We start from the raw sequence: 27,114 nt of genomic DNA on the forward strand, positions 1-27,114 counted from the left end.
TTTAATAATGAAAAATGTGAGAATAATATAAAAATAAAATATTCCGAATTTTTTCAATGCTCCTTGAGTCATTGAATATTATGATTGAATTTTACAACTTGTATTTTAAAATATGCTTTAAGAACAAAATGAAATAAACATTTTATGAATATTAATAATAAAGTTTGTAAATAATAGAGATGTACTTTCCGATTAAATAATTATTAGATTTTAAAAAATGAAATATAACAGTTGAATAAAAATTATTATAAAATTGAAATATTCTCAAATTATATTTTTTTAATCATACCTCTTCTGCTATTATTTTATTACTAAACAATTTGTTTTCCTTTTACTATTTATAGTTGAATTAAAATTTAAAAATTGTTATAAAATTACTCATAAAATTCTACCGACAAATTTAGTTCTATATGTAAATATTTACATTAATATTTACAGTTTTACCCATATAATTATACATAATCAATTAGTAAAATATTGAAATTTTAAAAAATCCAAAATTTATTTAAATAATTTCATAAATACATAATCAATTAGTAAAATATTGAAATTTAAAAAAATCCAAAATTTATTTAAATAATTTGATAAAATAGAGTATACATTCAATAAAAATAATATTGTGCACAAACTTGTATTTCTTCAAGAACAAAATGAAATAAAAATTTTTTGAATATTAATAATAAAGTTTGTAAATAATAAAGATATACTTTCTGATTAAATAATTATTAGATTTTAAAAAATGAAATTTTAGTAGTGGTATTAATGAAAGTTTTTATATATATAAACTTGAGACAAGAAATTCTACCGACAAATTTAGTTCTATATGTAAATACTTACATCAATATTTACAGTTTTACCCATATAATTATACATAATCAATTAGTAAAATATTGAAATTTTTAAAAATCGAAAATTTAATTAAATAATTTGATAAAATAGAGTACACATTCAATAAAATTAATATTGTGCATAAACTTGTATTTTAAAATATGCTTCAAGAACATAATGAAATAAAAATTTTATGAATATTAATAATAAAGTTTATTAAAATATTTTTAAATTATAATTATATAATTATACTTCTTTTACTATTATTTTACTACTAAGCAAATTTTATTTCCTTTTGCTATTTATATCTAAATTAAAAACCTCATAATTTATTCTGATTACAGTTTTACCTATATAATTATACATAATCTATTACTAAAATGTTGAAATTATTAAAAATCAAAAATTTAATTAAAGAATTTGACAAAAACTTGAGACAAAAAATATATATAAAAACTTGCAAACAAAATATAACATTTTCATGAATTTCAAAATTTGTTGTTTCCTTTTATTTGTTTAAATATTTAATTTAACTGTAAGTTTTTTATTTCTACTTTCTTCATCAGCAATTCATGCTATAACAATTATATAATTTCTATATCTATTGGTGGTTTATTTCTAATTTTCATTATCTCTTTTTTACAGCTTCGTTAAATTTGCTGAGTTGACTGAGTTTTTTTAATCTTTTATCAAGACTACCAAGGTAACCAACGATGTTATAAATATATCTTTTTCAATAGGTTGTTTTATTCTATTGGAATACATACTTAGATTAAAAAGGTTTTTCAATTTGCATCATTATGAGTTTCTCTTTTATCCAGTTATCGAGAAGAATTATTTCATTCCATATATAAATGAAAAGTGGTAAGCTTATATTAATAAATTAGTACAAATTTATCATTATATGATTAATTAATTCTTCGATATTCTTATAACTTTGATTCTTGTTTAAAATGATTTCCAAGGTACTACAAAACATTCTAAGATAAACAATTTATATGAGACTCTTTCTTTAGAAGAAAGAGAACATATACGACAAAAAAAGAAAGAAAAACATCTACAACAAAGGAATTTTACGAATGATACTACTCAACATGAAGAACAATTTTTCTCCCAACCAATCGTTGAGGATGAAACAAATGTGTTGGGAGATCATATAGAATCCGTAAACAATAATGAAGAAGTCAGGCCATATTGTACAAAAAGACAACGCACTTTTCGTGCCGGAGCTGGAACCAGTGATATATCCTCCGTTGAACAATTCGATTATAGCTCTAATATTGGTAGTTCTGGAGCACTCTATCAGGAAATAAACACAGTTGAAATTACATCAACAAAATCTCTATTTCGGGGTAAGAAAGATGTATAAAATTAAATCGTATTTCTTTTCCTTTCTTATATACAACTTCATTCAATGATACCACCATTTGAAACTATAGCAACTTTAAACATTTACCTCACTTTTATGATTCATCTTTCTTCCATAGGAAATCAACATCAACAATCAGCTGGTCATAGGAAAATATTACAAACAATGCCATTTGAGGCAACTCTCTTACCATCAGTACCATTCTGTAAATTTTGTGAAGCAAAAAGATTTCAACATGAAACAAAAGGTTTTTGTTGTGCCGATGGAACAATCTCTTTAACTACAAATGATGTTCCAGAACAACTTTACCATTTGTTTACTTCCAACACAGTTGAATCAACCAACTTTCTTACGTATGTTCGCACATACAATAACAAATTTGCTTTCACATCATTTGGAGTTAAATTTGATAGAGATTTGTGTAGAAGGAACAAAGGTATTTACACATTTCGAGCTCAAGGTCAAATCTATCATTATATTAATGATTTGATTCCTTTGGATGGACATCCTTCATATCTACAATTATATTTTTATGATACCGAACATGAATTGGACAATCGTGTTTATGACATTGGAAGATTGGATTCATCAACTGTTGCTCAACTTATGGATATTCTTCATGTTAATCCATACTCAACATTCTTTCGAACTCTTGGAGATCTGCCCAATTTGGAAAATCACAAAATTCATATCAGATCAGATGTGGGTTTGGATCAGCGTGTTTTTAACACTCCGTCAGCTTCTCAAGTAGCAGTTATTTGGATTGAAGATGATGATTCAGAACATTTGAGAGGACGAAATATTGTGGTATTCAATCATGCAGGTGGAAGTCATATAGTCCAATACTATTTTGGCTGTTATGATCCACTGCAGTATCCATTGTTATTTCCTTTTGGTGATACTGGTTGGCACCAAGGAATATTAAGAATAAAGAAAGGTGATAGACTACCACAACAAGTAACAAGAGCATCAGTCGACCCTCAACAATCAGTATCAGCAGAACAACTGCTTATAAAGGAACAAGAAGGTTAAAATAATAATTCTTCTTTTAACTTTTAATTGTTCTAATATAACAATGTTACATTTCTAATTTATTAAATTTATTATCTTACAGTGCTGAAAAAAAACAGAAAACAACAGGTTGTCTCATGTCGCGAGTACTATTGCTACAAACTTCAAATTAGGAAAAATACAAAATCTATTTTACTATTCTCGGGCCGTTTACTACAGCAGTTTGTTGTTGATATGTACGTAAAAATTGAGACGTCAAGATTGGATTATTTTCGTAATAAGCAACAAGAGATTCGATCTGAAGTATATCAAGGAATAGTTGACAGTCTATCAATTGGACAAACAATGCTTCTAAAGTTGGTAAACGCATCATTCTGCCTTCTTCTTTTATTGGAGGTCCAAGAGATATGCGTAAGAGATATATGGAAGCAATGGCTTTAGTCCAACGCTTTGGAAAACCGGACATCTTTTTAACCATGACATGCAACCCAAGTTGGAAAGAAATCTTAGATGAATTGGGTCCACAAGAAGAAGCACAAAATCGTCCTGATTTGATTGCACGTATCTTTAGAGCAAAATTAGAAGAACTGAAGGATGAATTATTCAAACGGGAGATATTTGGGAAAGTTTCAGCATACGTATACGTCATTGAACATCAAAAAAGAGGACTACCACATGCACATTTCTTGATCATACTACAAAGAGATTGGAAAATCTATACTCCAGAATCTTTTGATGAAATTGTATCAGCAGAAATACCTGACAGAGAAAGAAATCTACATTTACACAAGACAGTAAAAAGACATATGATGCACGGCCCCTGTGGAGTACTGAATCCGAACAATGTGTGTATGAAAGCAAATGGCAGTTGTAAAAACCACTTTCCAAAAGGTTTTGTACCTAACACAACCGTTGGAATCGATTGTTTCCCACAGTACAAACGTTGTGATAATGGAATGACTGTCAAAGTCAGAGGTAAAGATTTAGATAACCGTTGGGTTGTTCCACATAATCCATATCTCCTCGCAAAATTTGATTGTCACTTGAATGTAGAAATTTGCTCAACAATCAAAGCAGTCAAATACCTTTATAAGTACATTTATAAAGGTCATGATCGTGTTGCTTTCAACTTGATTCCTGGACAAAACATCCAAGATATAGATGAAATCCAACAATTTCAATCAGCCAGATGGATCGCTCCACCAGAGGCTATGTGGAGAATATACGGTTTTATTCTTAATGAAATGCATCCATCAGTTTACAGTTTACATCTACATCTTGAAGATCAACATCTGGTAGCTTTTCATGCACATGACAACCTTAACAATATTCTGAGATCTGATTTTACGGCAAAATCAATGTTGACTGAATTCTTTTCAACAAATCAAACTAATGAAAATGCACGAAAACTACTGTACAAAGAATTTCCTGAAGCTTTTGTTTGGAACCAACAACACAAAATATGGACTCCAAGAAAGAAGAAAACTGTTATAGGCCGCATTGTTACAGCAAGTCCATTCGAAGGTGAAAGGTATTACTTACGGATATTGTTAAATCATATAAGAGGACCTTTATCATTTGACCACATCAAAACAGTTGGCAACGTCACTGCACCAACCTTTCGTGAAGCAGCTACATTACATGGTTTGTTACAAAGAGATACCAGTTTGCAAGATTGTATGCAAGAGGCTTCCTTATACCAAATACCACACAGTTTAAGACGGCTATTTGCAACAATTTTAATATACTGTAATCCAACAAATCCTAGAGAACTTTGGGAATATTTTGAACAAGATATGTCAAGTGATTTCCAAACAAGTGTTGCAACATCAGCAGATATTAGGACAAAAGTCTTACGGAGCATCTCTTCTACACTTGAATCGATGGGAAAAGACATAAACATGTTTCATTTAATAGAACATGATGTCTCTTTTGATCAGAACGAAACTGAAGCTAGAGAAATAAATGATGAATTTGCAGTTTCAATACCAGAAGAAGATCTTATGGCTTCGATGAGTCTTAATTCTGAACAACAACACGCATATGAATCAATTTTGCAGAAAGTCCTTCTAAATGAATCTGCTGCATTTTTTATTGATGGTCCGGGCGGAACAGGGAAAACATTCTTATATAAAGCACTTCTCGCTACAGTAAGATCAAGAAACTTAATTGCTCTTGCAACTGCATCGTCTGGTGTTGCTGCATCTATTTTACCTGGAGGTCGAACAGCCCATTCACGCTTCAAAATTCCATTAGATCTTGACAAAAATAGTACTTGTTGTGTAAGCAAACAAAGTGCTCTTGCCAAATTGTTACGTCTTGCAAAGCTAATCATATGGGATGAAGCACCTATGTCTAGAAAAGAATGTATGCAAGCATTGGATAAAATGTTACAAGACATAACTGATTCAAGATTACCATTTGGTGGAAAAATTATCGTATTCGGTGGAGATTTTCGTCAAGTCTTACCTGTGATTCGGAAAGGCACAAGACAAGAAGAAGTTAATGCCAGTTTAGCATCGTCATATTTGTGGTCTACTTTAACTAAGATTAGGTTGAGTGAGAATATGCGAGCAAGATTCGATCCAAACTTCTCAAATTATTTACTTCAGGTCGGAAATGGAACAACACCAATCACAATTGAGAATAAGATCAAAATTCCCAATGAAATGCTCATTCCTTACAGAAATGATGTGGAGTCTTTAGATGATCTGATCGATGCAGTCTTCCAAGATATTGGCAGCTATTCAGAAAATTTATCCGAAATGACAAATCGAGCTATCTTGACACCAAAGAACAACTCTGTCGATGAGATAAATACAATACTTATTCAAAGATTTCCTGGTACAGTTACACAATACTATAGCTTCGATGAAACGATTGATACATCAGAACAAGGAATCATGGAGGATTTTTTAAATACATTGACACCAAATGGACTTCCACCTCATGAGCTGTTATTAAAAAAAAATTGTCCCATCATGTTACTCAGAAATGTCAATCCTTCAGAAGGTTTATGCAATGGAACACGTCTTATTTGTCGCAACTTTGAACGAAATATCATTGATGCTGAAATTGCAGTTGGTCACCACACCGGAAAAAGAGTTTTCATACCAAGAATTCCTTTCTTGCCAAATGCAGATGACAATAGTGGTTTTCCATTCAAAAGAACACAATTTCCTATCAGATTAAGTTTTGCAATGACAATAAATAAAGCACAAGGACAGACATTAGATTTTGTTGGTGTATATTTGCCTCAACCTGTATTTTGTCATGGCCAACTCTATGTAGCACTATCAAGAGCCAAGACTTCTGCTTCAGTAAAAGTTCTTATAAGACCAGTATCAACTCAAGATTGTGAAGAAGCTGAAACAAATAATATTGTTTATAAAGAATTACTAACACTAGCATATCCATCATAAACTTCTGTAAGTAATCAAATTTCAATATATACCTCTCAATTAAATACAATTTGTTTTTCCATTATGTAATTTTCAGAACTTCCTGTTTTTCTATTATTGAAATTGTCTTATTTAAATTCAATTGTTTAAACTAATATTTTTTTTCTCTTCATTTATAAGTAGGCTTCAACATGCGGACTATTTATACCTCAATCAAAGACATTACTCCAAGTACAAAAAATTGGAGCATCAAGATGATTGTGTCAGACAAATCTCCCAAACGTACTGCACAACATTCACCGACAAAATATCAAAATCTGACATTGATAGACCCTGAGGTAACACATTGATATCATTATCATTCTTGCAAAAATATACTTAATATTTATATTATATTCCTTCACATGATATATCCAAAATAAATATGTTTTCCCCTTACAACATAGATTCATTCTAACTATATTCTCAGATTAAATCTTATATATATTTAATAAATACTATTTTACAATCAATAGAATAGAAATAACTATTCATTTATACAATATTATGCAGGGCAACCGACTACAAGCAACAATTTTCGGCAAAGATATAGACCTACGTAATGACATGTTGCACATCTTCCGGTCTTACTACATCAGTAATGCTTATGTTAAGCCTTTAGATCCCAGGCATAGAATTGAAGCGCATGAATACCAGTGGATCTTAAATTCAAGAACAATCATCGAAAACATTCAAGATAATGAAGTGGAATTACAACCACCAGAATATGATATTATCCCATTCACCAATCTGCATGAGTACAAAGACACTGGAACTGAAATAGGTAAATATCACATCGATATATTTAACGTACATCTTGATACTCTCATTCAGTTTTCACAATTTTTTTTTTTAACATAATTGGACAGCTATTCTGGCGATCGCAATATACATGAAACCTCCTAGAGAAATTACCTCAAAACATGGGCCAACAAAAATTCAAGAAATATATGTTATCGACCAGAGGTAAAAAAGATTTCTCAACTATATATGTGATATTAATAAATTCTTTAATTAACTTATTTTCAATACTATTTCATCATACTACACTTTTAAATATTTTCTCCTAAAATTTACAGCCTAATGCCCATATGGTTGACTATGTGGAGTCGATTTGTGGATGGTGAATGTCGAACAATCTCTGATATTATTGAAGCTAAGCCAACTCTACTCGCAACACGTATAAAAGTTGGTTCATACAATGGTATATCACACAACTTATAGTATCAACATTTATTAAAAATAGAATGTTATTATCTACTAACAAATATCTTTTCTTTATAATATAGGTCTCTCTCTTTCGTCTCAACCAACAAGTGTATTTACCTTAAATCCTGTCATCCCTGCTGCAACTCCATTATGTCAATGGTAATTCTTTCTTACTTTATTATATACATATACAATTTGTACCTACTATATCTTTTCCTCCATTATTTCTCTCATTCATTTTAAATTATTCTAAAAATATTTAGGACAATGCTAAACCATGCACTGCTTGAAGAAATCGTCGAAAAAAATCTACATCACACAACGGCATCAGCATCAGCATCGACATCAAATGTTGACATGAAAGACATAATTAAGCTTGATGATCTTGCTGGTTTTCTTAAATCATTACAGCCGATGACGGTACATTTCTAACTTTATCTTAAGACTACATATTATTTACAACCACTAAAAATATATATCTGTTGCAAAATTAATGCAGAAAGCAAAATTTTGGATTAAAGCAACTATTTGTGTGGTTGATCTCCATCAAATATTCTTCTACATGTCCTGCATTGGATGTAAAAAGGGGACTGGATATGAACAAAATGAAAAATTTCAATGTTATCATTGCAAATACATGAGTAATGCACAACCACGGTATACATCTTATATTCATATTTTACGTCGTAAATGTTCCTTTAATCAATTTTATATTATATTTAAATTATTGCTTAATCATTCAGACTAAAAAATATAGTTTGTTTATATAGCTGTCGAGCTTACATCGAAGTTGACGATGGTAATGGACGACTAGGAGCTGTCATGTTCGGTAAAATCGCAGAAGAAGCTCTAGGTTGCACAGCAATCGAACTAATGGAACATACAGGAGAGGTAACCAACTTATTCAAATTCCAATTTATATTTTAAAAACATTTAATTTTAGATATTCAAATAGGAAGTTATTAAAAATATATTTTACATTAAATTTATTCACCATACAGGAACATTTACCGTATATCCAAAATATTGCAAAATTATGTTCAACAAAAAAATGGATCATACAATTGGGTGCAGATTTAGATCAACTCCAAAAACAACGTCACAAAAACTTCAACGTTCTCTCCATAAATGCTGCGAATGAGGAGAACAATGCTGTGAATGAGGAGAACACACCACTTTGAATCCATTATGTAATATTCAGTTGTTTCAAACTTTACTTTTAGTACCAAAAAAAACAATTATGTAATATTTAGTCGTTTCAGACTTTACTTTATGTAATATTTAGTTGTTTCAGACTTTACTTTTAGTACCAAAAAAACAATTATGTAATATTCACTTTCCTGACTTGCTTAAACATATAGTCTGTCTAAATCTATTATCAGAGACTTTAAACAATTATAATTTGCTTAAACAATTAATTATATTATCTTCATAGACCTTATCATTAATTTCTCTTCTTCTACACTAGATGTTTATATTTTAGAATAATCTAACACAGGGCAAACGTGCATCGCACGTAGATCCACTGCTAGTGTATAAAACAAGTGATCAGTAAGTTTCACTTTTTTTTTATAAGTTTTTGTTTATAGGCTATGCCGGCTGTAACGGTCAGGTGAATAATGACCTATATATTTTATAATTTGTTATAAATATATTTAAATATATTTAGATCTTATTTATTTTTATAGATGAGATAAATTGAGATAAAAATTAAATATTAAATAAAATATTATTAAAATATATTTTTTTAATATTATTTTTATTTTGAGATTTGAAAAGGTAGAACTGTTTATTTTATTTTATATAAAAATTTAAAAAAATTATAATAATTAGATGATATGAGATTAAAAATTTTGTGAAAGTGAACAAAATCTTAAATTTATTTTAAGTGAATCTCACAAAACTTACTCTACTATTTTAACTTACTATTATTTATAAAAAAATTCAACACAACTTAATTCAACGTGTAAACGCAACTTTAACTTGTTTACATGATCAAGACTTTCTAAAATCTTGGGCATGTATAATGAAAGAATAATATACCTCTCTCATCGCTGTGTCAGTGCAGACGTGCGTACGTGCTGGGCTTAAACCATAAAGAAAATGAAATGATGCAGTCATGATTAGTAGCTGCTCAATATTGCATGAAATTTTAAGAAAATGTGTTTGCAATAATTACGTAATCGTTGTGTAATTATTTAAAAAAAATAATAGAATATAATAAGAGCCATATAAATTTTATTATTTTTTAAAATAATTACATGACGTTTACATATTTTATAATTATTTATAAAATTACATATCAATAAAGTAAAATGGTCAACGTATAAATTTTGAAATAATTCTATATACAACTGTAAAGTATATAAATATCGCGTAATTGTTTTAAAAAAAGTGTGATCTATTATTAAAAAATTAATTTTTTTATATAAATTTTATATTTTATTCATATTTTTTAAAATGATTAAACGAAAGTTCATGTAAATATATTTTCTCAATTCTGATCAGGGGTTGATCTGGTACTTCTCAAATAAGAACTCAATGCTTTTCCATACCGTCTCTAGCCCACCGCATGTAGACAAGACTGTCTATATCATACCGTTAGAGAGAAAAAATAATAATAAGAGAATCGAAATTCTATATATATATATATCTCCAAAAGGTTGCAGTACTCAAGCTGTAATTGTCTCTAGATACAACGACAATGGCTGATCAGTTGGTAGGCAGAGACGAAATAGAGTCCCTTGGAATGGAAATCGAAGAGATAGGAAGAAGCCTCAGATCCTTTTTTCATCACCATGCAGCTAGTTTCAGGAGTAGTATATCAGATGCAAGGTCCTTGAAGGAGTCTGTTAAAAGGTGGTTTGAATTCAGATAAAACAGTGAAATGTTGTATGTTCGCTCGAGCGGAAGTTCACTCAGCTCGAGCGAATTCAGACAGAGAGCCTTGCTCGACATTCGCTCGACACTCAGCTCGAGCGATATGAAGACAGAGAGCTTCGCTCGAGCATCGCTCGACATCTAGCTCGAGCGATATGAAGACAGAGAGCTTCGCTCGACCCTTGCTTGACATTCAGCTCGAGCGATATTCAGTCCGAGAGCTTTGCTCGACCTCACTCGTCTGTTGGCTTGAGCGAAGTGTACAAAACCTACGTTCGCTCGACACTCGCTCGAGTCAATGTTCACAGAATTGAATTCTCACTATTCCTATAAATATCAAACAGTGCCTCCGTTTTTATTTACACTTCAGAAATCATTTTTTTGTTGTTTTAAGTGATTTCTTGAGAGAGAAGTAAGAGTGAGTTTGAGAGATAATTTCCTTGTGAAGTTTTATATTATTCTTCTGTACTCTATCTTTATTGATAGTGAAATCTTCGATACCAACCCCACCAGTGGACGTAGGCTTAAATTGAGTCGAACTACTTAATTCTTAGTGTTCTTTCTGTATGATTGTCATCAATTTCTTTCGTTTATTTCTACTACTATACTTTCAGTTAGTCTTAAATATACAGTTATTCCCAACAGAGTCTGATGATGAAGTAGAGTTACAGTGGGCCGCAATTGAAAGATTGCCCACATTTAAAAGGATTAAAACATCATTATTTGATGATCAGGAGCGTCTAAATGGTAGCAAAACGGATGATCATGATGATAAAGATCAGGGTAAGCGGATGATTGATGTCACCAGGCTTGGAGGTATAGAAAGGCGCCTGTTCATCGAGAAACTGCTCAGGGAACTTGAGGAAGACAATCGTCGTCTCCTGCATAAACTAAAAGAAAGAGTAGATAGGTAATATACAGCCTGTTAGCGATGGGCCCAGGATAAATTGATAGGTTAGAGATTAAAAAAACACCAACTTGATTATTGGTGTTGGGAAGAAAGTATTGTCAACACCCAGACACTTATTCTGTATCTGATTTTTCTTCTTCCCTGTGGGGTCTTTAGATAACGATAAAAGTGATTGGTTTTCTAAAACTCTCTCTCTGTTTCTCTCTGTACAAGGAGATTGAAGGGCAGATTTTCTCCATTGTTGTTTGTAATTACTTGTTTCTTCAAGAGAGATGAGAGGTGTTCTTACCATTACCTTCGTGCCTTCTCAGCTGCTACTGGTCAATCTTTGCTTTTCACATCCCTTGTGTTCCAATATGAGTAGGTGTTTCTCCTCCGTATCTGCACATTTTTAGTTCTTTTTACGTTCTACTTTTTATGCTTTATTTGATGGCCAAAAAATGGCATACACTGATACGAAAACTGGGGATCTAGTAGTAGGTTGGATTTCAAATGACTTATTTTGGCAATCAAATGAAGCATTGATATATTTTAACTCGGTTCAATTTGTCCAGGTTTATGATATGTTTGCAGGTTGACTGATTTCATAGCTTTGCTATTTAAATAGGGTCACCTTTTACCCCAGAGACCCCGCTTGCCTTCTGTCAATACGACGGTAGTGTTTGCTGTAACTATACTGAAGATATGGAATTGCAGAATCAATTTAAAGCAATGAATGTTTCAGATGTTGGTTGCACTTCACTTCTCAAATCAATACTCTGCGCGGTAATTTTCAACTGATTATGGAAAGCACTTGTTTGTAAATGTTATTGTGCTTCCAATCTCCATCTTGCATGTGAAAAAGTTGTTCTGTTTTTTTCCTACTACTTTTCTTATATTTTTTTATGTTATATGATTGAATAGTCCTTTCTAACTTCTCGCATTATTACTGCTATTTATTGCATTTCCTTTGATTGTGTGTGGCTATGTGTAATTGGTTGTTTACTTCATGTGATTCGATGATAAGAGAAACGAAGCCTCCCACGTACGACAAAACCCATAATGCTTGTTTGGATATTAAGTGAACAATACATCGTTCAATGCATATGATTTAAGTATTGATTAAACATAAGTGATATAATAATTACAGTTAAAAAACTCCACCAATGTTGTATTTATGAGAAATCAGCACTTCACTGAGAGCCTTTGAAACAATTACAACATATGGCATAGAGAAAAACAGGACGTTGATTTCTGCATTTTGGATGAGAGTTTGAAACTTGCAGCCAAATAGAATTCTCACCATTAATTGCTCGCATGAGCCTTCAGGGCTCAGTTACAACCAACATTGTTAGTTTTACTGTTTATACCTATTATTACAGATGTGGAAATATTTTTCACACTAACATATATCAGTATATATGAATGGCAGAGATGTGATCAGTTCTCAGCAGAACTATACCGAATTGAATCAGCACCTCGGAAAGTTCCTGTTCTCTGCAATTCTACTGTTTCTGCAAACTCGCCTCAGTCCCAGCTCACTGAAGTTGGCTTTTGTTCAAAGGTATGGGATGAGTGCAAAAATGTCTCTATATCAAATTCTATTTTTCCATTGCAAGATAGAGGTGGAGTGCCACTTAATTCTACTACAAAGATGGCTGATATATGGCTGTCTAAAAGTGCTTTCTGCAATGAATTTGGTGGTGATTCTGAATCTGGAGCGGTTTGTTTTGATGGTGGACCAGTTGTTCTGAATCATTCCGAAAATCTAACTCCACCCAGTGGCATTTGCCTTGAGAAAATTGGAAATGGATCCTACCTTAATATGGTAGCTCATCCTGATAGAACAAATCAAGTCTTCTTATCTGACCAACCTGGTAAGATATGGTTGGCAACTGTTCCTGAGGAGGGATCAGGAGAACTATTGACAGTAGATGAATAAAATCCTTTTCTTGATTTGACTGATCAAGTATATTCTGAAAGTGAGTTTGGGCTGATGGGAATAGCATTTCATCCCAACTTTCAAGAGAATGGCCGCTTCTTTGCTTCATTTAACTGCGACAAGGTTAAGTGGCCAGAATGTTCAGGAAGATGTTCATGTAACTCAGATGTAGGATGCGATCCTTCAAAGCTAGACTCTGACAATGGGGCACAGCCATGTCAATATTCCAGCGTCATAGCAGAGTTTACTGCTAATAGTAGCACATCACAGCCTTCCCAGGTAAATTCTGCATGGCTTTTGAGGAGTCATTTCTCATAATTTTACTGCTTACTGGTCTGAATTTTATCTGTTTTATCTAAATTACAGGTAACAAGTATCAAACCTCAAGAAGTCAGAAGAATATTCACTATAGGCCTTCCGTTTACTTCTCACCATGGTGGTCAGATTCTCTTTGGACCGGAAGATGGTTACCTGTATTTCATGATGGGAGATGGTGGAAGTGTTGGTGATCCTTACAATTTTGCACAAAACAAGAAATCATTGCTCGGAAAGATTTTGAGGCTTGACGTAGATAACATGCCAAGTAATTACTGGCAGAATGCATTTTTTACTCTTGTAGGGTACAAATACTTCTCTATGTTTGTTTATGGCAAGGGGATCAGTCGTATTTTTCCTTATCATGAGAAATGTTGGCAATAATAAACAGAAGATCTTTCAAGAGTTTTGCTTTAGTGAAAGGACAGAGGCGGTTTTGGGCGTTTTAGTTTTGAAATATGTTAAGCAAACTCATGTTACTCAAATGACCTTTTGACTTCCAACAGGGTTCCCGTTTCTCCATTTTCAAACTTTCAAATCCACTATTTCTTGACAATATAATTAGGTGCCTGTCAAATGTGATATCAAATATAAATCTTGTGCAATTGAGACCTGCTTGTTCAGTTCGTTATTGTGGGGCCTGTATTTTCTAACACGAGATTAGGTGGAATATCACTTGAAGTTTTCCAGCCTTCTTTATGATAATGTTTTTCACTAAAGCAACTCTCCTTGTGCATTTCCTTTGGAATATATTGCAGGTGCAAAGGTAGTTTCTGACCTTGGTCTATGGGGAAATTATTCTGTCCCTGGAGATAATCCATTTGCTGAAGATAAGCAATTGCAGCCTGAAATTTGGGCCATTGGATTTAGAAATCCTTGGAGATGCAGTTTTGATTCCGAAAGGCCTTCCTACTTCCTGTGTGCAGATGTTGGCCAGGTTGGAAAGTTCCAAGATTAATTTTCTTCCACACGACTATTTTCTTTTCCATGTTTTGTTGCTTTATATACTCGCGCGTGCACACACAATACACACACAAGTATGTTTCTTTTTAATGAGAGCTTCTTTTAACATCCATCACCCTTATCTGATCTAATACCACTAATGCTTAAGTCATTGATCTTGCTCCGTTTGGTTAATAAGCATCTCTCAACTCATCTCAACTTATTATTACAACTTTTTCAAATTATAATATAAACTATAATAAACAATTCAACTTTTTTAAATTTTAAAATAATAATAATATTAAAAAATAATATTTTAACAATATTTTATCATCTTAACTCAACTCAACTTAACTCACTTCTACATCCAAACGCAACCAGGTGGATATAGTCACCAAGGGTGGTAACTACGGATGGCGTATTTATGAGGGCCCCTTTCTTTACAATCCCCCAACTTCTCCTGGGGGAAATACGTCTGCTAGCTCTATTGACCCAATCTTCCCTGTAATGGGTTACAACCACTCTGATGTAAACAAAGCTTTAGGATCTGCATCTATCACAGGTGGTTACTTTTATCGATCCATGAATGATCCGTGCATGTATGGAAGGTAAATAGACTATATTTCTCTGATTTATGAGAAATTACGTTACTACTTGGTTTTTTCCCATTATTTAGTTAGCAATTGGCATTGTAAATGCACAGATGACCATATTACCATAACTTTTTAGCAGGGTTATTTTTTCTTCTTCTTTTATGTCGGTAATATATACTTTCAAAGAGCCGTATTTTTGCCCTGCTTAAAGAAGATACTAACATAATATTCAAACATACTACAATGCCAGAAGTAATTCAGTGTTGGCAATACATGTGTCTCACTCTAGACAATACCTATGAAATATGGAACTCTTTTGTTTCTGTACGACTTAAATCTGTTGGAAGTTCTTAATTTTGAAGGCAATGTGTTTTGCCATTGTCAATGTCATGGACAACACAGGTACCTCTATGCAGATTTATACGGTGGTGGTGGTGGAATGTGGGCAGGTACGGAAATCCCAACAGAAAGTGGGAACTTCAGCAGCACTCATATTTCTATCAGTTGTGCTAGGGACTCTCCTATCCAGTGCAGCACTGAAGCAGGAAGCTCTCTCCCCTCGGCCTCACTGGGGTACATATTCTCTTTTGCTGAGGATAATAGCAAGGATCTCTTCATCCTGGCCAGCTTGGGGGGTGTATAGAGTTGTTCGTCCTAGTCGCTGCAACTAGAATTGCTCCAAGGAAAATGTTACAAATCTTGAGCTTCCAACTCCTCCTTCTTCTGGTCCCAACTCATCTGGTAGGCGGTTGAGCAATTCATTGATGGAGCTGGTGCTCTTAATTATTTCCTCCTTGCTGCTTTTGTTCGGCTCTTCCTGTAATCGATAATAATCTACGTGGGCCCACTTATTTGAATTTTTTACCATTTAAAGCCCAATTATGTACAAGAAGTTTAGAGCTCTGGTCCAGTATGTGGGCTCGTGCTGAGACATAATGGCCCACGATCTTGTGGGTCCAATCACTTTGCCTGGGTCTTGATTCTTAAACCTGGTCCTTTTGTGAGAGGCTGGACTCTGATTCCTCTTCTCAGGCCTCGTCGTGATCTTTTCAACAAAGAAAACATCTAGCTCGACATAACAAAACAATGCAAAACAGGGAAATGCCTCTTGTAGTTACTGAATCAAACTCTCTCTCAAAACAACAAGAATATTTCATATCCAAGTGCATGCTTTGTAGACTGTACTGATTATTGTTGTAAGAATGTTTTGAATGGAGGAATCATCAGCATCTCTTTGAATGTGCAAAGAAAAACTGTCTTGTAGAACTAACTAACACTAGTATTTAAATCTATAAATCTCTGCTTCAGCTCGTTTTATGTCACGAGTACGACAAATGAAAATATAAAAATTTCCAAGCCAATAAATATATAAATATATATATATATAAACAAAAACAGCCAGGCTGTCTTCTATCATAATTTAATTCTATAAGTTGGGGGTAAAATATGGATGATACGAAGAATATTGCATGATCTTAGCCGCTTTGCAAATATTCTTCCAGTCCATGAGAGAGTAGGAGTATGGGCCATGAGCTTGACGTGAACAGTATTTAAATCAGAACGCGTAATTAAACAACAATAACCCAAATTAAGGCATAAACTAGGCTGAGAAAAAACATGTAAAAGGCTGGCATTCTCTTATATTTTATTATATATCTTTGACCGCAAGAACAGGGCGTTGAGGTTTGTAAAGCCAAAGCCATTTAATTTAGTGCACGAGTTATATAATAATTATCAACAAAAATAAACATATGCTAAAGATTGTGATGTGTGAAGCCTCCTTCCCTCTCTCCTCAAAGGGATCCGATGGCCTTAAAAAATTAGGTGAGACAACCAACACGAAAGGTTGCCACTTTTGAGGCCTCCTGAAAAAAGGAACGAATAACCTCCGGAGACATCTATGGGGTAAATTAATGTAACAGTATGCTACAACGAGAGTGAAGAAGATTCAAGATCGATCCAACTTAGTAACGGATGGTTGCGATCATTTTAGCCATCATCAACGGAGGTTGGTTGAAGAGTTAATTAATTTCGGGCCCACAGTTAGGATGCTGAGTACTGATACGTGAAAGGCTTATAATTTGCATCGAAGGCCAAGAATCATTTTTTTCTTGCGACTTACATCAAATCACATTATAAACATGCAAGCAAAATAATAACTACAAAGTTTTTGTTTCTTACTTTTTACATCATATTTTGTAACTTTTAATTTTACTTCTCTCTTTATTATTATTACTTTTTCCCCTTATTCTATTTGTGATTTTTTACGGGCATCGCTTGTTATACCTTTAGGTAGCTTAATGCCTCGTTTGTTTTCACAGATGATATGAGATAAATTGAATTAAAATTAAAAATTAAATAAATATTATTAAAATAAATATTTTTTAATATTATTTTTATTTTAAGATTTGAAAATGTTAAATTATTTATTTTATTTTGTGTGAAATTTTAAAAAAATTATATGAATTAGATGAAATGAATTGAGTTGAAAGAAATTATGAAAACAAACAATGCCATTATTGATTCTATCCTCTTTTTTGTTGTTAAAAGATCTTCAACTCGATTAACTTTGTTGTTTGTAATATAGCTAACTAAACTTTATGTTTCAACTTCTTCAAGTCATTGATCATTGATTCTATCCTCTGTTTTGTCTCTGATATTGAGATGGCCCTCACTTTTTATCCTTTAGTGATACGTCCCATGTTTTTGGAGGGTTAAAAAATAATGACAACTTAAAATAAGTAAATCCAAAACATGGGATGAACTTGTAGATGGCTTATCTACAAAAGTGGTGATTTTATGGGGTTCCTTTTTGTCAATGTTGGCGCATGAATTATGCAATGAATAATTATTTTTATTAGTCATTAGTCACTATTCACTATCCCACACTTTATATCCTATAAAAAAAAAATCCTATCAGGTGTGAGATGTATTGGTGAATAGTAGCCGATGAGATGCAAAATCCTTGTGCAATATTGTGAAATGATTTGAAGGACTTTGAATTAAGTTGTCCTCCTAAGTTAAGTAAAAAATGAATACCATAGACGGTACAAGGGAACCGTATCTAATAATAATGTATCACCATTTATTTCTATTCTATATATTAATACCAAAAGTCAAGTCGCACTACGGATAATTAATAGCATATGAATTATAAACTGAATTTGAGATTTCATAATTAACAAAGTGATGCATCCATTAATCCCTGTGACTACAGTTTTGGTAGGGTTATCCTCATCATGCCAAATTTTAACTCTTTCTTGTGGTCCTAACTAACCTAATTCAACCAACATCTTAGAAAAACCCTTGGAAAAAAAGAGCAATAAAGGATGTTTTACTTTTATTTTACCTTTGACTCTTTTAATTGGCATTTTGTATTTCCTCCAACAACCAGAAAAAAATAGGGAGCTTTAGCCCCAACAAATGTAATCCAATTTAAAACCAAACAACAAAAGGAATAAAAGAGGAGTAATTTCATTAGTCTGGTATACCAAAATACTTTAGGACTCGTTTGTTTTGAAAAAATATCTTATCTCATCTAATCTAATTATTATAATTTTTTTAATTTTTAATATAAAATAAAATAAAATAAATAATTTAATTTTTTCAAATTTTAAAATAAAAATAACATTAAAAAAAATATTTTAATAATATTTTATTTTATTTTTTAATTTTAATTTAATCTCATCTCTAAAAATAAACGAAGCAGTCTAAAAAGATACACCAGGCTAGGACCAAGAATATTGAGACGCAGTGATCCTGAGCCGTTTGATCACAGACTAGACTTTTACCAAAACTCCACTACAAAATTAAAGTTAATTACGATGCATTATCAACTGCGTAGTGCGTATAGAACTCCTACTCCTACTCCTCTCTCTGCAAGCCGAAGCCTCCCCAATTCTACTTCCACCCAACTCTCACTCAACCTCAACATCTAGCTCCTCTCTCTCTCTCTCTCTCTCTCTCTGCAGCTCAACATCAACCCAAACCGACTCTCTCTCTGTTAAATTTAAGAGACAGAGAAGTGTCAAAAAAGTTGAGGAATTTAATTTAAAGAAAATGAAGAGGTTGAAGAGCTATTACATGAACATAAGGCATCAACAAACCATGGAGAGGAAATGGATCTTTCCCTTGGCGATAGGCTCCATTGTCTTTCTATTCCTCCTCTTCCTCACAACGCTAACCTCATCCGATGGTACAAGGTTCCTTCCACTCTACCGCTCCGTCACTTCCTCCAGCTCCGTCTTCGTCGAGTCTAAGCTCCACGTCATCCCTACCTCCACTCTGCCCCCTCCACCTGTGCTTGCCTACCTGATCTCCGGCTCAAACGGCGACGGCCACATGCTGAAGCGAACTCTTCAGGCTCTCTACCACCCTCGTAATCGCTACGTGGTCCATTTGGACCTCGAGTCCCCGCCCGAGGAGCGCTCGGATCTGCAAAATTACGTGCGGGACCATCCAGTCTTTGCGAGATTCCGGAATGTCTGGATGATCACCAAGGCGAATCTCGTCACGTACCGGGGCCCCACCATGGTGGCCAATACGCTCCACGCCGCCGCGATTTTGTTGAGGGAAGGAGGGGACTGGGACTGGTTTATCAATCTCAGTGCTTCGGATTATCCACTTGTAACCCAGGATGGTGCGTCGTCGTTTTTTGTTTATTTGGCTTCAAAATTGAAATTTTGGGTTTGTTTTGATTGGTTTTCTTTGTTCGTGTGATTGGATTAGATCTGTTGCACACGTTTTCATACCTCCCGAGGGATCTCAATTTCATTGATCATACTAGTAACATTGGCTGGAAAGAGTATGTGAATGTTTCTTCTTCTTCTTCTTCTTCTTCTTTTTTTTTTTTTAATTTTAATCTTTGCTCGTCTAGTTTATTTCTTTTTTGGCTGTTCTTCTTGGTTATATCCTTGATTTCGCGAATGAACTCTTATGACTGCTTAATGCTATATTTGACATAGGTATCAGCGAGCAAAACCGATAATTATAGACCCGGGTTTGTACATGACTAAGAAAGCTGATGTTTTCTGGGTTACACAGCGGAGAAGTGTGCCAACAGCATTTAAACTCTTCACAGGTGCGAAGTTTTTTGTCACCTGTGATTTTATCAAATTTTATTAAATAAACGTCTATGTTTTGGTAATGGTTATTCTACCAATCGGGTTTGTTTATGCGTGCCGTGTTGATTACAGAAAGTAACCTTTCTCTACTCTGCTTGAATTCCCATTAGTAATGCCCTTCTAGTAGTAGCATAAGTTTTGCTTCATCTTCTAGGATACAATTTGGTGCGCAGCTTTTGAAATGAGGACTTCATTTTCTGTATCGTCAACGAATCAACCTGCTTGGAAATAAAAAGGTGGATTTGCAATAGATAGACATTAGAATTCTATTTTGTAATTTCCCTAGTTATATTTTATATCTTCTATAGTAGGTGAACAGGGATTGGAGTCGGGCCTGGATATCTTTTATGTTTACCCCTTTCCTTTTCTATGTCCAAAAATCACTTGAATTGTACAAGATCACGACTAACTCTACCTTGGTAGTTTTTTAGTTATTTTTACACGTAATAGAAAATTATACTAAAAATGGCAAAAGGCATATCCCAAGTACATATGAAGTATACAGACAAACAATTACTAAAACCTGAACAAGAGGCAAAAAACTCATGACAACACAGCCCGTCAAAATCTATAGAAGTTGCTCAAAGGAATAGGGTATTGAAGATGAAAGTTCTAAGCTCCTCCATGGTCAGCTCACAGTCCTACTCTACTTTGGTAGCTATACCATGAATAAAATGGCAAAAGGCATATCCCAATAACAATTTCTTATAGTAGTTTTAGTTTCCTTTTTTTCAAGGAATTTCTTGGCCCAAGTTCTTTCTCAATCCCTAATCATCCCTTTTATATTCCTCAATTGCTGTTGCATTACCAAGCACAATATCATGCTGTTGTCGAACCTTCAATTACACAAGTCTTCTGCTCTGGCTCTATCCAAATTCCTCAATTCATCAGAAGCATAATCTTATAAGTTCCTCACGTAAAAAAAATCCTGAAAATCATCATCCATTTAAACAAATATCTATGGGATGTGTTATGTATTCAATTTGAAGCAGCAACTTGAGTATATTGTGGGTGTGGTGGGTTGGGGTGGTTGTCAATTAAATAGCTAGATGCTACTGATGTTTGGTGGAACTGGTGGGTACGAGATTTGGTTAGGTGGGCCATAAAGTGGTAGGCTGGTTGTTGGTGTCATCTCTTGTACTGGTGGTGGATGGGTGGTTCCGGTGCTATTGATTGGGGATTGTATTGTTCTTCTAGTGCTGGTAGATTGGGTGGTGGTGCTTGTGGAGGGTATTGAGTTGGTGTAAGGGTTCAGAGGGATCAGAGAACAAGATAGACGGGGAGAGAGGGAAAGTAAATGGATGTTTTCATTAATTAATAATATTGTTTTACAACAAAAAACAAATTTGTGGCATGTGACATGCTATCATATCAGCAATTTATTCAATGCATTACTATGTTAGCTATATGGAAAAAGGAAAGATGAGATGAAACAGATACATTGATCAAGTTTAGAGGATCAAATATGTTTTATCCTTAACTGTATTGTTTTGCTGTTTGCTAGTGCTCATGTGGGGGTGTGTGAGAGGGAGGGGGGGGAGCATTTAAGTTTTTTAAGGCTGATCCGACTAAAGGGAGGGAGCTTCAATCTCCCAAAACCAAGTTTGTTTCTCTTGTTCGAAGATTCCTTGTCACCTGGACGTAGATATTCCAGAACCCGCATATGTTCCTCTTTATCGCATCAATAATGCTTTTAGGAAATAAATTGACTGACATCCTATCTGATGGCAGAAAGGTATTATCCTCTCTGAGACTGTTGTTCCAATGGAACACCAAATTCATGTCACTACAAAAATATGGAAGATTATTTGCTATGAAAGTTATAACCAACTCTGAATAATTTACAAGAACAAAAGGAAGTGGTTCTTACCGTTTACTTCCAAGCAGCTCATATTTTTGTTCTTTTAATGTGCGAAGGGAGAGATGGTTGCAAAGAACATGGTAGGATACTCATCATGATGTCAATTTAATCCTGCATATAAAAAGATTCATGATGCTATGTAATTCTAAGCAGCTCAGATTTTTGAAGATTCACTCTTGAGGCCTGATGCTGCAGTTTTATATCATTGAAATCTGAAAGTTTGTATCTAGCCGAAAAAAAAAAGGAAATCGGAAAGTTTGTAAATGAGTATTGTGAAACTATAACATTTTCTCTAATGGGCTACTGTGACCAAATATGTGATTTTTCTTATAGGTTCTGCTTGGATGGCACTTTCGAGGCAATTCGTTGATTACATCATATGGGGATGGGACAACCTGCCTCGACTAGTTCTCATGTACTACGCAAACTTCATATCTTCCCCAGAAGGATACTTCCACACTGTCATCTGTAATGCCCAGGAGTTCCGCAACACCACTGTGAACAGTGACCTCCACTTCATTTCCTGGGATAACCCTCCCAAGCAACATCCACACCACCTCAATCTCAATGACATGCAAAGTATGATTAACAGTAATGCTCCATTTGCACGGAAATTTCCCAAAGAAGATGCAGTGCTTGACAAAATTGATTCTGAGCTATTGTTTCGGGGTCCAGGCATGCTTGTTCCTGGTGGTTGGTGCATAGGAAGCAGGGAAAATGGGACTGATCCTTGTTCTGATATTGGTAATATGACAGTCCTCAGACCTGGCCTTGGAGCGAAAAGGTTGGAAAATTTGATGAGCTCTCTATTATCCAGTGAGAATTTCCGGCCCAGGCAGTGCAAATAACAAGCACCAGAAACTGCTTCAGTAAGCACCTCTCGTGGCAGTCAGTAGTTTGTATTTGAAGATGGAAGACATGAGTATGATCTTCAGGGACTTAGCATGTGTTCTAGTAGAAACAGAAGTGAAAGAACACACAACTCTGCCTTATAGAGTAGCATGGAAGGAGATGGATTTGGTGGAATGATAGGGAGTTACAGAGCTGGGCGTAATGACATGGTATTGGTATACACGACGAACTGATTGTGTAGCCCACACGTTTTCCTTCTTTCTCTTCCTTTTTTTTTGTTTTTTTTTTTAAAATGATATGCTGCAACTCCGTATCAAGCACTGAAGCTTATTTTGATCCGATCTGGGGTTGGGTTGGAGACATATTGCCGGGATGAATATTTGATAGAGGAATGAATATTTGTTATCTGATCAGGTGTATTTTTTTAGCTTTTGCTAGCCAAATCTTTTAGGAAGTATGATTCAAGAATATGATGTTCCATTACTTGGGGAAAAAATGCAACGGTCATTACACTCGTTTACTCCACATTTCTATTCAATTAGTTCAACGGGGATTTTTCGTTCTGCTGCATTTGCAAATGGGCCTGAATGAGCATATGACGAGCTGGGCTCAAACTACTATATATTTGCATGCCCAGTAACACGCTTGACATTTATATTTTTGGGTAATTATACAATGTAGTACTTGTATCGATGAAAATGCAAATAAATTACTCGGCAGCAGCTTAATTTAAGTATTTTGTAGTATCCTACAGAAATGTTGACCAAAATTTTCATGAGCCCAATTCATCATTTTTTAAAGAGAATTGCTACAGGTACCCGGGGTTGCGTACCGTTTGAGGAACCGGCTGACATGGCCGGTATTATTTATATTAAAAAAAAAAAAACCCGAAAGCAGATGCAGAAACAAATCAAACACATCCCCAACGCCAAAATCGTCTCAATCGCTACAGATCCTCCAGTGCCAAAATCCAAAATGGGTCTCAGTAGCGATTCTCCAGTGCCAAAATCCAAAATGGGTCTCACTTGCAAAGCAAACCAAAGAAAAAAGCTGTAGAGTCAGTATCTATAGCGTCTCTTGCAAAATCGGTTTCACCTGCAAAGCAAACCAATATCTGTCTTAGAAATCAAACCCACGATGGGGTACTTGTAGCGTCGCCGAACCCCATAGTCTCGGAGAAAGATCTGGGTAATGCATATAAAAGAACATAGAGAGATTAAATTCCTGCAAGAAATTATGGCTTTTTTGTTTTGATTATGAACATTTTTGTTGGACCATATCATTGCTAAAGTCTCCCAGTAGTTTTGCACAATGTAATATTGATTTTTGCGGTTCTTCTCTCCATGGATTTTTTCTTCATATAAAAGATGTTCTATAATATGAAGATGGGAGTGCTGCGAAAAAAGTGAAAAGATGAAGATGAAGATGAGAAGAAGATGCGCTGTAGATGAGACGAAGATGCACCGTAGATGCAATGAAGTGAGACAAAAAAAAAAAGGTTTGCACGAAGAACTTGATCTTGTTCGTCTCCATGTTTGAACCAAATCGCAGTGATTTTGGGTATAAACGAAACGCCCCATTTCATTTTATACACGTGGATGGCCGTGTACGCCGGGTTCCCCAACCCTGGGTGCAAATAGCTTTTTTCTTTTTTAAAACAACTTGTTCATAGATAAAACTGTGTTAAGACACAGACAGATTACATGTTGGCGTCTCCTCCAACTCGATTACACACTCAGTCACTGTTAAAGCATTTCTCTCCAACAAATGAGCAACTAAATTGCCTTCTCTATTTACATGCTTAAAGTAACTAGATTTGAATCTATAGAGTAGGACTTTGATATCAGTGATGATCATTCCAACATAACTGTTTTGTTGATGCCTCCTTTGTATTGCCTGAACAACTAGCTGTAAGTCTCCTTCCATCACTACATTTGCCATACCAAGTTCAATTCCAAAATTAACTGCTTCAAGAGCAGCCCTTGCTTATGCAAGTAGAGGATATGGAATAGATGTAATCTTTTTCCTCATTGTAGCAAAAAAAAATCCCTTTATCATCTTTTACTGCAACTTCTATACCTATTTTACATAATCTTGATTCAACTGCAACATCCCAATTAATCTTGCAATAACGTTTTGGTAGACATTCCCAAATCACTCTATCAGTATTTTCAAAATTTTCATTGCCTTGTCTTCTGATATTTACAGCAGCTGCTAAGTCCATTCTCAATTGATTTATTTTGTATATCACTTGTTGTGATTCAATGAAAATGTCCTTATAAACCAATTGGTTCATTCTCTACCATAAATTCTATAGAGTCAAAGTGAATTCTACCATTTCCTCTCTGTCAAGCTTTTGTTGCATTACCTACATGATCTGTTTGAAACTACTTTGTGCAATAAAACTCTTTTGAATTTTTCTAGAGGAGACACTCCAAACATTAGAAGCTGATACACAATTTCACAATATATGTTCCACTGTTTCAGGTTGTTGTAGGCACATTGGACATGTTGAATCTGTCAAAAAAATTTTTTTACACAAATTATCTTTAGTTGGCAAAATGTTTCTACATACTCTCCACAAAAAGTTCTTCGAGGCTAGTGGAATGGGGAGCTTCCATAGTTTACACTAGTCCTCCTTTAGGAAAAGTTTGTTAGAAGTCTCAGCTTGGTTTCTGTCTTGCAGGTCCCCTTAAAGGTGATATGCACTCCTTATTGTGAAGTCACCATGGGTAGTTCCTTTCCATATTAATTGATCATGTTGTTTGCAATAACTGATGGGAAGATGACTAATAAGGTCAGCTTCTTGACTGTTAAAAACAGCTTTGATCAAAGGGATATTCCATTCTCTGGTTTCATGTTGTATTAGTGTTTCCAATTCATCATTGATCTTAGAATATGAAGTCAAGCACCATCTGTGTGAACTCATGGAATAATTGTTTTCGAGAAATATATAAAGGAGAAGGGTGCAACTACTATGCCGCCCCATCTTGACCGCCGGGCCGTAAAAAAGTTTTTTTTTTTTTTTACATTTTTTAACATATTTAAATACATTTAAAAAATAAAACAAATACACCAATACATTTAAAATCATTTCTTTAATCATTAAGTAAAAAAAAAAAAGACAAACGGTCAAATAGAAGTGTCAAATGAAATGAGCATAGTAGTGTTTTTTAAAGGAGAAATATCTAATTTCATTGAACCTGCGTCTTCGTTTTATGCCGTAATTATCACATGAAATGATTGGTAAGACATATATTCCGCTTACTAATTAATTTTAGGAAAATGATAGAGCCACTGCTGGTGGCTCTCTTTGGGAGTCATCGCTGGCTCTATCATATATTTTTTAATGTGTTTTTTTTTTCAATTATTTTTATATAGATCTTTTTAACAATTTTAAATATTAAAAAAAATAAAAATAAATTATAATATTATTAAAAAATACTTTCTTAATCATGAAGTAAAAAAAATTAGTTTTTTATTTTAGTTCGTGATTAAGGATGTATTTTTTAATATTTTTTTTTATTTCATGATTAATGAAGTATTTTTTAATGATATTATAAATTTATTTTATTTTTTTAAAATATTTTAAAATATTAAAATTTTTTTTATAAAAAATAATTATAAAAAAAAACATATAAAAAAATACGTGATAGAGCTAGCGGGCTCTAGCAGTACTCTTAATTTTATATTTGGGTAATTTTTTTAATTGAAATCGATTAATGATGACATTAGCCAATGATTGTAACGTCTGTTCTACCATCATTCATTCATGAATTCATCTACAGGGAAATCAGAGAAAAGATGTATAACTTGCAGTACATAATCACTACCCAGCAGTGGAATCCTAGCTAGTCCGA

General features: G+C 33.8%; 2 protein-coding genes and 1 pseudogene across 2 annotated transcripts; all 3 read left to right on the plus strand.

Annotated features, from left to right (window-relative positions):
- Positions 1-3,639: 3,639 nt before the first annotated feature.
- LOC118344265 lies at positions 3,640-11,651 on the plus strand. The gene is made up of 5 exons (XM_035684510.1): positions 3,640-6,312; positions 7,162-7,432; positions 7,938-8,016; positions 8,628-8,748; positions 11,370-11,651. The coding sequence occupies exons 1-5, from the start codon at positions 3,640-3,642 to the stop codon at positions 11,649-11,651; spliced, it is 3,426 nt and encodes a 1,141-aa protein (XP_035540403.1).
- A 268-nt stretch (positions 11,652-11,919) lies between these two features.
- LOC108992804 lies at positions 11,920-16,531 on the plus strand (annotated as a pseudogene).
- A 2,727-nt stretch (positions 16,532-19,258) lies between these two features.
- On the plus strand, positions 19,259-23,681 carry LOC108992872 (beta-glucuronosyltransferase GlcAT14B-like). Its single transcript, XM_018967579.2, has 4 exons — positions 19,259-20,057; positions 20,147-20,222; positions 20,383-20,498; positions 22,736-23,681. Exons 1-4 carry the CDS (start codon positions 19,478-19,480, stop codon positions 23,248-23,250), a joined length of 1,287 nt encoding a protein of 428 aa, XP_018823124.1. The 5' UTR covers positions 19,259-19,477; the 3' UTR covers positions 23,251-23,681.
- Positions 23,682-27,114: the final 3,433 nt, after the last annotated feature.

The sequence above is a fragment of the Juglans regia genome, chromosome 1, assembly GCF_001411555.2.
Source record: "Juglans regia cultivar Chandler chromosome 1, Walnut 2.0, whole genome shotgun sequence".
In the NCBI taxonomy this organism is placed as follows: domain Eukaryota; kingdom Viridiplantae; phylum Streptophyta; class Magnoliopsida; order Fagales; family Juglandaceae; genus Juglans; species Juglans regia.

Excerpts from the sequence above, each read along its gene's own strand:
- LOC118344265 (XM_035684510.1), top strand. The coding sequence starts at position 3,640 with ATGGCTTTAGTCCAACGCTTTGGAAAACCGGACATCTTTTTAACCATG. Across the intron at positions 7,433-7,937 it reads AGACACTGGAACTGAAATAG|GTCTCTCTCTTTCGTCTCAA; the intron begins GTAAATATCACA and ends TTTATAATATAG. Across the intron at positions 8,017-8,627 it reads GCAACTCCATTATGTCAATG|CTGTCGAGCTTACATCGAAG; the intron begins GTAATTCTTTCT and ends TTGTTTATATAG.
- LOC108992872 (XM_018967579.2), top strand. The coding sequence starts at position 19,478 with ATGAAGAGGTTGAAGAGCTATTACATGAACATAAGGCATCAACAAACC. Across the intron at positions 20,058-20,146 it reads TCCACTTGTAACCCAGGATG|ATCTGTTGCACACGTTTTCA; the intron begins GTGCGTCGTCGT and ends TGATTGGATTAG. Across the intron at positions 20,223-20,382 it reads AGTAACATTGGCTGGAAAGA|GTATCAGCGAGCAAAACCGA; the intron begins GTATGTGAATGT and ends TATTTGACATAG.